At 41.7% G+C, this 15477-nt stretch overlaps 1 protein-coding gene across 1 annotated transcript in view; it reads right to left on the minus strand.

Annotated features, from left to right (window-relative positions):
- The window catches only part of ralgapa1 (Ral GTPase activating protein catalytic subunit alpha 1), a 104777-nt gene that overhangs the window by 40369 nt on the left and 48931 nt on the right, over positions 1-15477 (minus strand). The window contains 17 exon segments of the mRNA XM_061695484.1: positions 1769-1893; positions 2700-2815; positions 2931-3555; positions 3757-3876; positions 4921-5039; positions 7066-7249; positions 7342-7479; positions 7582-7650; positions 7729-7839; positions 9671-9779; positions 10045-10103; positions 10601-10726; positions 14386-14514; positions 14679-14834; positions 15032-15130; positions 15209-15238; positions 15240-15403. Of these exon segments, the coding sequence (XP_061551468.1) occupies positions 1769-1893; positions 2700-2815; positions 2931-3555; positions 3757-3876; positions 4921-5039; positions 7066-7249; positions 7342-7479; positions 7582-7650; positions 7729-7839; positions 9671-9779; positions 10045-10103; positions 10601-10726; positions 14386-14514; positions 14679-14834; positions 15032-15130; positions 15209-15238; positions 15240-15403 (2479 nt within the window).

Here is a 15477-nt window from a genome sequence, read left to right on the forward strand (position 1 = left end):
GATAAGTCTGAGGTCCTTCTGTTAAACTGCTTAGTCGGCTTACCATTTTATTTATTGCATCACTCATGGCTCTAAGATCTTTGAAAAAGAGTTCTGGAAGGTGACATAACCACAGTCATTTGCTTTAGGGAAGCAGTATGGAGAATAGATGGATAAAGACTGGCTGGCTGGCGCGAGCGCAGAATGATGCGGACAGCTGGTGCTGGCAGCGGATTCAACCATTTTAATCAGTGACAGCGTAGTAAATTAGCATTTTGTTTAGCATATTAAAGCAGCAATTGAACATGATTTTGGGGTGGTGTTGTGTTTGATGTTGGTGCGCAACGGTATATGATAGCACTATAATACCAACTTCCCTTTTAAAGTTACACTACACGAACAAGGTGAACCTTAGTGTTGAATCATTAACTTTGTTACATTGCAGGGAGAGCGGAGGACCGTCTAACTGGACCTGAACCAGGATCTATTGAGTTGAAAAACCTATAGCGTGGTAACACCAGACAACTACACTACACAAACAATTGTAGGGTCCTGTTAAATTACTATCAAATACTATCAATATAGCCTCAACTCCTCTTAGCAGGAGAGGTTCTTGGCCAATTAGTGTTATTTTCACTTTCAGGATCGAAATGTGAAAAAGACAGAAACTTTTTTTGGTCAAGACAAAAGGCTTCTTATGTAAGCTGATAGATCCAGGGATCATTTAAAATGTCCTGGGAGGACCAGCCACCAATTTCAGCATCACTGATCTCAAACCAGGACTGAAGTAGATAACGCTTGAAATGGACTCATAATGACACATCACTCATTTCTCTTCCAGAGAGAATGGGGAAAAAAAAAGAAGAAAAGAAAAAAGCAAGAGCTAGAGAGAAAGCAAAGAGCTAGCAATTTGCTCTTTATTAAACTGATATGTGGTAATGGCCTCATTCACTGCTCTCAAAGACTCCATTCACACTTTGGATTATTGGGAAAAGCATGAAAAGAGACTCAGCCCTGAACAGAGAGGGAAGACTGTCAGTATCACACTGTAATATCATAAATGAATACATGGTGAGAGATGAAGGGGACACAACATCAGACATTCTCATCTTATATCATTTGTTGATTTAACCTACTGCATGTGCAACTTTTTAAAGCTTCTCGCTTATTTAAGCTCAATTTCCTTCTTTTGTTACATTTCCATGTGCTTTATGCATCCTGTTTTCAGGTTTGTTTTTCACTCTCACTATTGTCATTTTCAAGCACCACCTTTTATTCAAGCTCCAGATGGGTTGATTTTGATCAATGGCCTCCTAGGCTCATTACGACACTCCTAGGACACACATACACACTGCGCGTTAAGAAGTCTATTGTGCTGGCTGAATGCAGATGGTGTAATTCTCTGGATAAAGAGCAATGGGCATCCATTAGCGGGCCAGACACATTTATACAGATACTTTAGCATTGTGTAGTTAAGCCCGGAGTCATTGAGAAGAAAAATTGATGCACCACTTAAATGGGCAACAAAAAAAAAAAAGGTGTCTAATTAGCACAGGACACATGTTTTAATTTCAATTTTTGGCCTCATTTAAATATAGCAAAAACGCATCTAGGAGAAACAAAAATAAGCCTTTACTGTTTACTGTACCGTCACATATCCGACAATAGCAATAAAACAGTAACTCACTCAAAAGATTATCTCTGCTTGTTTAAATTTCTTAATTGTTGAATTGCAGCAAGCTGAAGGTCACTTCCACAGAGTCTTGCATGTGGCTTTCAGGGACCTCACCTCTTCTCCCAGGAGTTGAGTCCCAGTATGTTGAGTAGTAGCCTGCAGTAGTAGAAGGCTGACTGAGGTGTCTGAGTCTCTGGTTCACTCTGTTCCACTGCTCTCATGTTTAACTCCTCACCTCTCTAAAACAGACATAATTCCATTTGACAAGAACAAATAGAATCATGGAGAACAGAGGCAGTGTTCCTTGAGCGAAGAACTCGGTCTAACAATTAGAGGCCACACGAATGTGTGATGTGACCACAAAAAAAGGGTCAAAGCAATTTTGTTAAATCTAAATGGCTACATGTAATGGTAACAATGTGACAAGTGGCCGCCATCTTGGTCAAACTTTCGAAAAAACAATGAATGAGCACTTCAAAACCCTCTCAAATCCTTCAAAACAAAAACAAAAATTGCAAAAACACTTTATTGCAAAGGTTCAGGAGCTATTCTACTACTAACACAGCTTTTATCACCAATACTGTTCCATTTGAGCTAGTGAAGTCGAGTTTTAGGGCAAATGACGCTGTTTGAAACAATACAGTAATTAAACCAACAGTAATAATAATAATAATGACAATAATTAAAAATCATATTTATATAGCTTAAGTTACTGCATTTAATTTTCTTATTACAGAAAAAATAATATTACTTATGTTGTGATTATTGCTGTGCTGTAGGTTTATATGTACATAACATTGGATTGCATATATTTTGAAATGTTTTTTAATGTTTAATGGGGAAAAAAAAGTTGTTTACCCATGTATTACAATATAATACCAACAATACTGTGATATTTGTGCTCAAGGTCATTGTACCTTGAGAATCAGTTACCGACTCATGCCTACACGTGACACAGCTTATGGAAGAGATTGGATTTTAAAAAGCACGCCCTACAATAACCCCAAGAGATCAATCTTTTCATGACTGTGTGAGAATAACGCACATGAAGGACAAACTCTCGCTCAGCGGCACTTTGCTTCAAGATGGCATTGATCACATCATTCTCCTGTTTCTCTGAAACACAAGCTGGTGGCGGGACTGGGATATTGAGTGGCATTCCTGTGAGGACAATTAGTAAAGATTAGCTGTGCTTATTAACTTGTGTTTGTATGATATCCTAAGTTAACCCTTTTTTTTTTAGTTAAGTGATGAACCTATGTGTGTTTTTGTGTACCTGCTCTCTGCAGACACTCAGGACTTGAGTATCCAAGGTACTGCAGCATTTCATCCAGCGCATCATCTCCATCCCGAAGTGAGTCCCATACTGGCACCACTTCCCGACATACCCGTTTTGCCAGTGGTGGAGCTAGAAGCTGCTCAAAGCCCACCTCCGCCCAGTTCCCTTCCCCACCCGTGCTATGTTCTTTATCCCCCTCCACCTGCTTCTCCTCTTCCTCTTCTCCTCGACCTCCTTGTAGTCGCACAGTTTCTTCTTCAGCAACATTGCTTCGCTCTCCGTCCTCATCCATCTCTCCCTCCAACTCGGGACTATGACCCTCCATTGCACTTCCTCCCTCCTCTGACTCTTCATTCTGGTCTTCTTGACTGCCTTCTCGCCGCTCCTCTTTGATCTTTTTGGTTGGGGTGCGTAGATGGGGATTCACACTATGAGGGGATTGTGTGCCAGTCAATACTGTGTGTGGAGGACTACTTGGTGAGCATGGTGGAGGCCCGTAGAGAACAGAAGAGTCCCAGGAGTGCTTTCCAGCTACATCCCGAATGATAACGCGAACACAGGCAGGAGCAGAGGACAAACCAGCTGTCATTCCACCTCCTGGTACACCAGACTCTGACCGAACCTGTGATATACATAGGTAAGAAAGACTAAATACAAAATTTTAAAAAAATGCTCTGGAACATTGTACTATTTTCCTTCTTGTCTTTTGTTTCACTTGCATTGAGTTACAAACCACCTGAGAGAACACCACCACAGCCAGATTAACTTTATACAGAGCGTTCTGTGCGTACATTTAGCATCATAAAGTTACCCAAAAAGTTACCTGGAGCACTGAGAGCAGTGTAGAGCCATTCAACGACAGGAACTGTAGATTTGGTGAGTGGAAGAGTTCAGGTCCAAGATCTGCACTCTCACAGTATGGGTTGTCATGGTTCTCGCACACCTAGAAAAACAAAACAGTATGTCACAAAATATGAGATTTAAAAAAAAACCCTGCTCATTCACAGTTGAAGTAAAGTAGTAACAAGTAATTGTCACATACTAGTGACTTCATCACTTAACACTAGGGCTGGGCAATATGGCCTTAAACATGGCTGGTCCATATGTAAGAGAAAATAATCCGTTTCATAATTTAAAAAAAAATCTAATAAATAAATAAAAAGAAGTAAGCGTAACGCAGCAGCCCCTCCATCTCTCGCAGTTTTTCTTCATGTAGCGTTGTATGGATGAGGAAAGGAAACCTCTACATCATATTTTGGGCTTGACAGCACATACCTCCAGTCAAAAGTTTCTGACATATCGAAAAAGTGAAGCTTGTGACCAAAATGTACGCAAATGGCACATAGCTCGCTGGGTACGTTCAAATAAATGGAGCCAGCGAGACTCCTTTAAAATATCCCCAATAACGCTTTTATTCTCGCATATGTCCTACCTCTTTAGCAACCCGCTTCTTCCTTAACTAGTAAAAATCTATCTTTTTGTGGCCTAAGAAATGTGATAAAGTACAATATACTTTATATACAGCATCAAATGCCTATACAGGCTCGCTATTCAGGGTGTCCGTATATCGCTCAATGTGCGGGGATGCATCGGCAACTCTTATTTTTATGCGATGGTAGGGTCCAATCGGGTTTGATCGCATTGTGCACTGTGCGTACAGGCCTTAAGAAAAATCATTACATTTCCCCGCCTTACAGCGCCCCTGTAAATGCTATATTCGCTATACAGTACATATATCTTAGTGCGGTAGATTGTGTATGATCCCAAATTGACCCAGTGGGATTATGGCCCTTCTTGTGGCCCTTTAAAATCATCAAAGTTGCCCAACCCAGAGTTAGATGTTTTTCCTCTTTGCTCAAAATGGAGACACGGCTCACAGCTTTTAAATTGTATTGTTGTAATTATTAAAATAGAAAATGTGTGCAGCATTGTTTTTCTTACTGTGGAAAATCATGTCAGGATAGAAACCCGAACTGAATAACAGTACCTGGCTGGAGAGAGTAGCTGGACCTCCAGACATTGGGTAATGCCCTAGATGGTTGACAAGGTGGGTGATAACAGTCCTGGCTGCAATGGAAACCAGACCCTGTTGGATACGACTACGGACTACAGAAAGAAGACAACAACAAAAAAAAGGCAAGTACAGATCAGACCTGAACGTGTGTGAAAGATTTGAAAATGCAAAACAAAAAACTCAGTTGGAAGTTATCAGCATTGTTTTGCTTCTTTTGGTGTGGTCTGACAATGCTGTGCTTTATAAACAATTCATAATATGCATGTATTTGGCTTTAGCAAAACTTTGGGAATGAATGCAAAAGAAAGTAAGGGGTGTAGACACAGACTGGATCGATACATAGTCTGCCCCATGCCGGCAAAAAGCCAATGCCATCACACACTGTGCTTCCAGAGAATCTTGCCTAATTAACATGATAACATCATTATAAGCGCATACGCACAAACACGCACGTATCGAGTGGGACATTTACATTCACAAAGGCAGGGCTGGCCCGCCCATAAGGCGGGGTTAGCAAATGCTAAGGGTGGAGCAGCCTCAAGAGGCGCCAAAAATTGGGTTAAAAAACATTCTTGAAAATACATTTTAAATTAAAAGAAGAGGAGCAAGGTAAACTGTGAACAGTACCTCACCTCTTTCTCTCTCTCGCTCGCTCCCTCGCTCTCATTTTCCCAAAAATATGCAGAGCGATGCATTCAAAGCCCCTCGGAATTACAGTAAAAGCGCAAAGCACAAGGGAACACTTCTTGCTCTCACAACCCCTCTCAACATCAACACACTACATTAAACACACGTAACAGGGCAATAAGAACAAGAACATGTAAATACATTAATTATTTGTTATTTTTGTAGATAATTCTCAACATAAAACCTTAAAGCACTTCATTGCTAGAGACAAATGTAAGGAATGAAACTTCTTGATAACTGTTAAACTACTGAATGCTAAAACGAAAAAAAATGGCTCTTGGTCATTGAGAAAAATTCAGATGAACTCTTCCGTCACTGAATCAATGTCTTTCAAGTGGTGAAGCGCCACATTCGGCGGTGGGAACATGATGGTGTGGGCAGCTTTTCAGCAAATGGTACTGGTAAAGTTCACATTATTGAAGGAAGGATGAATGGGCAAATGTACCGAGACATCCTTGACAAAAATCTGCTGCCATCTAAGAGGATGATGAAAATGAAACGAGGGTGGACATTTCAGCAGGGTAATGATCCAAAACATACTGCCAAGGAAATTCTCAAATGGTTTCAAAGAAAAAAAATAAAGCTGCTAGAATGGCCCAGTCAATTACCTGAATTGAATCGAATCAAATATTTACGGAAACAACTGAAACTCAAGGTCCGAAAAAGAAGCCCACGGAACCTTCGAGATTTGAAGACTGCTTGTGTGGAGGAATGGGCCAAAATCACAGAAGAGCAAATGGGAGAATGGGAAAGAATTTCACCTACAAAGCTTCAACAATTAGTGTCCTCAGTTCCCAAACGTTTATTGAATTTTGTTCAAAGAAAACACAGTGGTAAACATGACCCTGTCCCACGTTTTTTGGAACATGTTGCAGCCATAAAATTCTAAGTTAATGATTATTTGCTAAAAACAATAAAGTTTATCAGTTTGAACATTAAATATCTTGTCTATGTAGTGTATTCAATGAAATATAGGTTGAGCATGATTTGCAAATCATTGTATTCTGTTTTTATTTATGTTTACCACAATGTCCCATCTTCATTGGAATTGGGCTTGTAGTTTACAGTAACAGAAAACCCAAAATTCACCATCTCAAGAAACTTATTACGTAACAAACAATCAAGAAACAATGGAAATTATTTTTGATGTAGAAATTAGATGTGAATTTGCTCTCTGAAAAGTATTTTCTCAAGTGTTTAATGAATGTATACAACGTATGAGTACTGAAATAAATGTTTTCTACCATATTCTTATTTATTGAGATCATAGATGATTTAAAGAGGAAGTGTTAACAGTATTCCCTATCGGCACCCAAACCCTGATCACTTAGTTTTATAAATATGGAGTTTCATAATGCTCATTTTTTGACCTAAAACTCTGCATTTGGACAGAAGGCCAAAATGTAGAGTAGTTGCTATTGAATAAAATACCTTCAGTGACAGGCTGGAGTTTGCTGGAGCGCTCAGACTCTGGACTATGCAGCGGTTCAGGTTCTCGGAGGCTCTCTAATGGCAAAAACGGATCATAGTCTGAACTTGACAGATCTGAGAGCTGCAGTGGGAAATACTTGGGGCTGCTGAAAGACTGGGCTCCATAAACACAGCCGTGCAAAACCTGGAGAGAATGCAAGAAAAACATGATGCATAACTTGTACTTTGGTATAAATATTTTAAGGAACCATCACATCATAATACAAAAAAACTTACCTTATAAATGCAGCTGAGCAGGGTCTTTGGCAGCTGGTCCTTATCTGGGGGGCTACGTGTTTGAACAGGTTGAAGTAGAGTCTTTGGAGGGAGAGCCATCACCCAGTCCAACAGACACAACAGGAGAGACACAACCAGCTGCAGCACACGTGGTCATAAGGTTACTCTCAATGTTAAATGAACAATAAAGTGTAAATGATAATGCACTGTGTGTGTTTTTTGTGTGTGTGTTCATGCTACCCTCTTATCCAGTTCATAAGGAGATGACTCAGTAGTAGGTAGCAAGTGGGTAATGGTGGCAATCAAAATCTAGGAAGGAACAAATCAATCCTATAAACCACAGATAGCGGAAAATGTACAATGTGAATGATAATCAATTTATCTCACCTCTACTATCTTCTTCGGCGTGTCAATGGGAAATTTCTGAAGGTGATCCACATAACTGATCAAAAGGTGAAGGATGTCTGATGCCACCAGTGCAACATTCTTATTGGGATACTGGGGGACAACACGCAGGTTCATGTAAACATAATTATCGTAGTAAAAGTCCTCTAGGAAATGAAAACAAAGTCATCCATGCTTAAGTGATTCATTCAAGTCAGCCAGTGAGACAAAGGTTCAAATTAAGAATAATAGTATTTAGGTTAACAGGCCTGAAGTCAAAATATTGCGATGAAAACATTTATTAGAGACAAGGGAGAGAATTTACATAGAGGTTCTAAATAGGATTACCATTTACAAAAGAAAAATCCTTCCAGATCAAAGGATGTACTCGAATGACAAATAAAGCAAGTGACGCTGCATGGAAATATGACAATCCCTCAAGCTTTTTGTGTGTGTGATCGTGTGTGATACTGTGCGCATGTCACAGAGCCCACGGCTGATGGTGCGAAGGCAAACGTAGACAAGATGTATGTGGGTGATAGAGTAAATGTGTTTGCAACAGAGCTTGCAGCGTCCCCCCTGGATGGGCATCCTATCTGAAGGAGGACCAAACATATTGACAGTCCAGGGTTTGCTCCCAGGAGTAAGTGAATGCAAGTGTGTTCAGCAGCACTGGCTCCAGTGGACTATTGGCTGCCGATACACAAGCTCGGGATTCCAAGGTGGAAAAGGTATGTGTGTGTATGCATGTGTGTGTCTATGTGTGTTTGAGTCCATTTGGCTATGGATGACACAGTATAATTTGGACAGCGTCTCTCTGATGCACAGGCCTCCCAGTTTGGTGGCCTCAAACAGACTAGTCTCAGATGGTCTAGTCTCTATGGATCAACTGGGGCAGGTTCAACCAACCAACACCAAAAATCTTTTCCAGAAACATTTTCCATCATAGTTTGGCTGCATGGAGCCTGCCATGTTAAATCCACAGCTACCCAGCTGTTCAGTTTGCAGCCAGCGCTTTGGTGCAATTCAATGACCTTCACTTTGATTTTCATACATTACAATATGACGCCCATTTCAACACTTCAAATCCAATTACTTGTGTCTGTAACATAACCAATCATTAAAAGAACCACCGCCCTTAGCAAGCAACTGCAGTGTGGCTTTATGAATCATTTCACAGAAATACAAAACATACTGTTTTAGGGAAAATCATTTTGAGCTCATACAAATATCCCAAAAATTATACTGTGGAGCATTTGGAATTATTTCCCTAGACAAGATCAATATATATATATATATATATATATATATATATATATATATATGTAGTGAAAATAATTTGCACACTCCTGATTACTGATATTATTGCATAATTATCACACTTAAATGTTACAGATCATCAAATCAATTTTGATATCTCACAAAGACAATCCAAGTAAATACAACAAGCTGAATGCTGCCAAATTTGAAAAAGCTCTCCAAACACGTACTTTTTTTTTGCTAGCTTGTGGGCTTACTTTTTTCCCAGATCACGTGACAGATGATAGATAACAGAGGTGTAGGCAGATATATATTTATATATACCTACTGTGTATCTTTGTTCAGAATTAACCAATCACATTCAAACTCATGTTAATTGCACCCCCAACCACCATTTAAAGTGCCTCTGATTAACCGCAGGCGTGACATTTTCGTAGTCAAATCTTACAGCATATTAAACAATAATGTTTAAACAAAGGAATTTGATTTTGAAAATCTATTTATTTTACTGATATGAGGAATTTAAAATTCAAAATGTTCATATATTCATGAAAGAGGTTTCTTTATTCAATAATTATGTGTATTCTGTCTTCAAAGAATGAATTTTGTGAAGGTCAAAGTTGGTCTGTAATCATGTATTTTTACTAGATAGCTTGAATTTTATTGACAAAATTTGATAACTGACCTTTAGAGTAACACAGATGACATTAAGAGCATCATTAATCTGTGGATGGTGGGTCCCATGAGCAAGCTCCTCTGACAGCCAGATGCCCAGACTGCACAAAGCTACACACCTAAAGCATAAAAATAAAATGAAACATACTGATCAGCCGTTTCCCACTTAACATTCTGAACCAACACATACATGCCAACGTAAATGTGTGAGATGATAAAATAAATGTGCTTTGATTTCAACTTTTTTTAAACAACAAAAAATATATATTTCTAATGTGTTTAAAAAAAACACAGCACTTGACGCATCACCTTATCGTAGGTTTGGTTTTCTGGGCCTGCTCACACCCACTTAACATTGGAAAATGCATGCACATGTGTATCTACCTAGCAGGAGCAGAGGGTTCGTCCCTGGCAGAGGTCAGTATAGTTTTGATAACATGCTCCTGAAACACAAAGCATGAGAGAATCATTTAATCTGTCTCAAGATTTAAAGCTGATGTGCACCTATTAGTAAAATACCATGACAAATTGAAAGAACAGCTTGGAAGAACAACTTCATGACCTATTAATATTGCATACACAAACACTTCTGAGCCCTCAGGTAATGGCTACTTAGTGATTCAAAACGTTTCTGCCGAGTATAAAAGCATTGAGCAAGCCTGAGACGCTGCTATGCATGACATTAACTGTTTATACAGCAACAACAACAATATTAACATTACTGCCATTGAATGTCTTGACTGTTACAAGAATGACTGATGAGAGATTAATCTATAAGTGTGACACCAGTGGAGAGAGGACATGCTTTGTAGAGGGTTTGCACTGACCTGGATAAAAGTTACGTTTTTATGCTGTACTTTCTGATTAGTTTTGCTTAACTGTTCTGATAAATCTACTTTGTTGACCACCATTGAAGACATCACTGATGGCCTCACTTTACCTTGACGTCAGGGAACTTTGTGAGTGCCACATCAGCTGTGGTGGGGTGAAGGGCAGGGAGCTCCCCATAGAAGTTGGGAAAACACACAAGTGATCCAAGAAGTATCTGGGCTTCTACCCTTGGAGCCTAAAAAGGAGGAAGAAACAAATAATACATACAGTGGTGTGAAAAAGTGTTTGCTCCCTGCCTGATTTCTTTTTTGGGATGTTTGTCACATTTAAATGTTTCCCATTATCAAACAAATTTAAACATAAGTAAAGGACAACACAATAAACAAAATGCAGTTTTTAATGAAGGTTTTTATTATAAAGGGAGGGGAAAAAAATCCAAACCTACATGGCCCTAGGTGAAAAAGTGATTGCCCCTTGTTAAAACATAACTGTGGTTTATCATACCTGTTCAAATTCTCTCTATACCTGATACTGCCACGCCTGTTCTCAATCAAGGAATCACTTAAAGGACTTGCCTGACAAAGTGAAGTAGAACAAAAGATCCTCAAAAGCTCGACATCTTCATCAACAAAAGAGGAAGAAAGTAATTAAGATCGTTGTGAAAAAGGTTATAAAGCCAAGTCTAAATCTTTGGGGCTCCAGCGAACCACAGCGAGAGCCATTGTCCACAAATGGCGACAACATAGAAGAGTGGTGAAGCTTCCCAGGAGTGGCCGGCTGACCAAATTTATCCCAAGAGCGCAGCGACGACTCATCCAAGAGGTCACAAAAGACCCCACAGCAACATTCAAAGAATTGCAGGCCTCACATGCCCCAGTCAAGGTCAGTGTTCATGACTCCACCATAAGAGACTGGGCAAAAATGGGCTGCATGGCAGAGTTCCAAGACGACAACCACTGCTGAGCAAAAAGAACAGGGCTCGTCTCAATTTTGCCAGAAGAGATCTTGATGATCCCCAAGAATTGGGGGAAAATGCTCTGTGGTCTTTTTTTTTTTCTTTTGTCTTGTTCGGCTGTTAGGTCAAGCAGAATGGAAAATCTGTATCCCTTTCATGCCGGAACAGTTTTACTGTGTCACAGTGGAGTTTGTAAGCTTCCACTGTGGTATTATAATTGAGGTTTATTGAGAATCAGACTTGATCAGTCGAACAGAACAAGGTTTCTAGAAGGGAGAGAGAAACAAAGACAAAAAGACAAAGCACTCATTGTAAACAGGATGAGAGAAGTAAATCATTACATTATCTACAACTGTAAAACATTCTATATGAGTATATATATATATATATATATATATATATATATATATATATATATATATATATATATATATATATGAGTGTTGCATGGGGATGTAGTGCTACACCCTGTGAGGGAAGGACAGGACAAGGACAGGAGAAGAAACATGCAGGACAAGGGTTGTGAACCCGACTGTACAACTGAAGTGCGGTGGCATTAATTATGTGAATTATAAAAGTCTACAGGACGAGCGTATAAGTGAGGGGATACACAAGCGATTTGCATATTCATGAGTTATTTGTCGCAGTAAGTGTGTGACCCCACACCCAGTGAAAGAGTCCTAGGAGTGTGTGTCTGCGGATACATGCAAGTGAATTGATACCATTTTACATGCACAAAGACGGACAGAAGTGTCCTGTAATTGCTGTGGCCGCATCGCGGTGGTGGAGGACCCCACCCAATCAATCGAAGGGCGGAATCAGACCCAGGGGTCCACCCGAGACCAGCCTGGCGGATGGGACACGTCCCACACCGAGGGACCCAGGGTGGTCCGCCGGCCCCACTGAGGCGCCCTGAAAACTGGCCACCCGATGGGGGCCGCAGGGACCCAATGCCACCCCCCCCAGCCAAACCCCCACCCTACCCACACGCCCCCCCCTCCACCCCCAGGAGAGCAAGATGCCCACCCACAACCTGCGGGGCCCGCAATGCAGCCCGTCCCTGCCCAGCCCGAGGGCAGCAGAGTGTCCCTTGTTTGTTGGAAAGTAGGGCGGATAGGGGCACCCGACAAGGGAACAATAAGGTGGGGGGGGATATCATGAGAGCAGCCGCGGGCCATGAGGTCAGCCCCAACACCAAGCTGTCACCCAGCCCGGGGGGGCCGGCCTCAGGAGCACCGCCATGCAAGAAAGTGAGACCCACCTCCCCTCCTGTTACTATGACTGCCAGGTCCCCGACTGGCAGTCATTGGCCCTACCCCGTGTATCTGTGCCTCCCCGAGTGGTGTGGTGCATTAAAATCTGGAGGGATCAGTCAGCCGAGGGGGTGGAGGCAGGGCTGCCAGGCACCACTGCCTAACATCCAACCCCCCCCCCCCAACCACGACCCACCGCCCCCCAGAGATAGGTGTATGTGGTGCATTAAAACATGGGGAGTGTGTGTGATGCATTTAAAATCCAGGGGGGCAGGCAGGATGGAGGGGCAGGGCGCTCGGACCGGGACACAGCACAGACGTGCTGAAACCCGATCTGACACCCACACCCTCCCGATCCCATACCAGTCCCACAGGAACCCTTTGAGATGCGTTTAGTGAGAAAAATATATACAGTGAATGGTGTGAGTGTGTACTCAGTGAGTGATTAAGAGGCATGGCTCCTGCAGGTCGGGACCATTAGGCCGGACAACCACCGACGAAGAGGGTAATCCCTCCCAGACCCGCAGCACCAACTCTGCCCCCCTCACCCTCACACCCCGCCAGCACCCACTACTCGCCCCTGAGCGTGGAAGGTGGACCCCCCCCCCCAAAAAAAAACCAGGCAGGGAAAAGAACCCCACAGCAGGCCACACAGCCCGCAGGGGACCGCCCGGCTCCCCCACGAGAAGAGGAAGAGGCGACCGCAGCGGGACGCAAGGAACAGAGACAAGTGGAAGAAGCAGGCCTGAGGAGCAACAAGGGGCCCCCACCAGCAGCCAGAGCGGGAGACCCAGGCGGGTGCCAGCCGGCACCTCCCCAGCACCTACGGAACATGGGCAAGTCACCATCACACCTCCACTACTCCCCAGGAGGTCGCCCCAGTGGTTCCCCCCCACCCCCGAGATCAGGAAGGAGTGAAAAAAGTCCCGCCCCCACAGATTCCGGAACAGCGAACAAGGGTACAAGAGAAGGTCCCCACAGAATGCATGTGTCTTTTCACCATGCAAACGATCTAAAATATGTGAAAATATCTTCTGAATATCACGTTCATCCAGTCATCCACAGTCCATGATTGCTTTTCTTTAGTCCACTGTAGCCTTGTTTTTCTTTTTCTGTTTAGGTGTTAAGGATGGCTTTCGTTTGCCTTTTCTGTAGGTAAATCCAATTTCCTTTAGGCAGTTTCTTACATTTCGGTCCCATTTGTACTTCATTTGTTTTGTTGTGAATGTTCTATTTTTAAGACACATTGCTTTAAATTTTCTATCTTGACGCTTTGAGGTCTTCCTGGGTCTACCAGGATGCTTCCCTTTTACAACTTTCCCATTTTGTTTGTACTTGGTCCAGATTTTAGACACTGCTAACTTGGAACAACCAACATAATTTGCAACATGATCCATGATTCACTCCTTATTTTCAACTGGCATCTCTTGTGCTGAAGCCATGATTCATGTCAATCCACTAGGTGCAAAAGCTGTCCAAGGTGTGAGCACTCTTATTTAGCTGCTGACTAATACAGCAGATTCAATCTGATGCAAGTATTTGTTATAGAACTGAAACTCACAAGTTGATTCCATAATTTCTTCCTCAGAATTGAGCGATTACTTTTTTTTTCTTCTTCTAAAAATAATTACAATGTACAACTCTAGCTTCCCAAACTGTATTGAGTGAAAGTTTCAGTCCATTTACGTTTAATGATGAGCAAGAGGTGACTCTAGAAGCTGCAATGATGAAGTCAAGAATCAACATGGTGGCTCCAGGTAGACCAATACTGAAGAACCTGGGACTGCAGTGCTTGATGATGGTGTTCACAATGTCCTAATTTGAGAGAGAGAGGAAAAAAAAAAAAAATAAAAAAAATAAAAAAATCACACACTCAGTAGTCACATCATATTTGCACTTTTGTTTGTATGATGCTGCTTGGTCAGGTAATTAATTATAAATTCTAATTTGAATAGGGCTAATCAAAACGTTTGCGGTACCTGGTCTTGGTGCAGCAGTCCTTGGTGCATGATGTTGTAGAAGTGAGTTAGAAAGTCTGTGTTTGGGGACACATCTTGCCGTCTCTTCATAATCCTGCAGATCAGTTTATAGGCATGAAGTTTTCCCTGTTTGTAACGCTCAGTCAGCATTGTGGCCTGGAATAAAAGAGTAGATGTGGCGTTAATAGGCGTTAAATCGTAAACAGGCATGACCTACTGTACATACAAGGGTACATGAGCCAATTAAGATATATAAATTCTATTTCTTGACTGTTTACGTAGATTCAATTAACTATTAGAGCCATACATCTGGTTATTGTACTGAATATTAGAAGCCCTATGGTCCGACTTACCTTAAAGAGCCAGGGAGTAAGGATTCTAAGAGGTGGAATCAGAACAGGAGGTGCGGGAGATGACTGGTTGTCGTGAGAAATGCCCAAATTATCTCTAATCTGAAAACAATTAAAAAGTGAATTAAGAGTAGAGCCATTACAGGGTGTCTGATATGAGTGTAGTGTCTCATTCCACACCTTCGCAAGGTTTTGCCAGAGTTCACACAGGATAATCAAACACTTGAGCATGAATCTCTGGGTCTTTGATGGTATTCACATCCCCCAAAATACCCAGCATTCTCCGCCACATTACTGTAGCAACATCTGCATGCCATCCAGTAAGGGAGCCACCTGCCATGACGCTACAGTCCTCACTGGGGAACTCACTGATCTCTAAAAATGATCGACAGGCCAATCAATCGCCAATCTTACTTCTGTTTGACAAAACCAAAAGAAGACAAAACAAT

The sequence above is a fragment of the Phycodurus eques genome, chromosome 14, assembly GCF_024500275.1.
Source record: "Phycodurus eques isolate BA_2022a chromosome 14, UOR_Pequ_1.1, whole genome shotgun sequence".
Taxonomy (NCBI): Eukaryota; Metazoa; Chordata; class Actinopteri; order Syngnathiformes; family Syngnathidae; genus Phycodurus; species Phycodurus eques.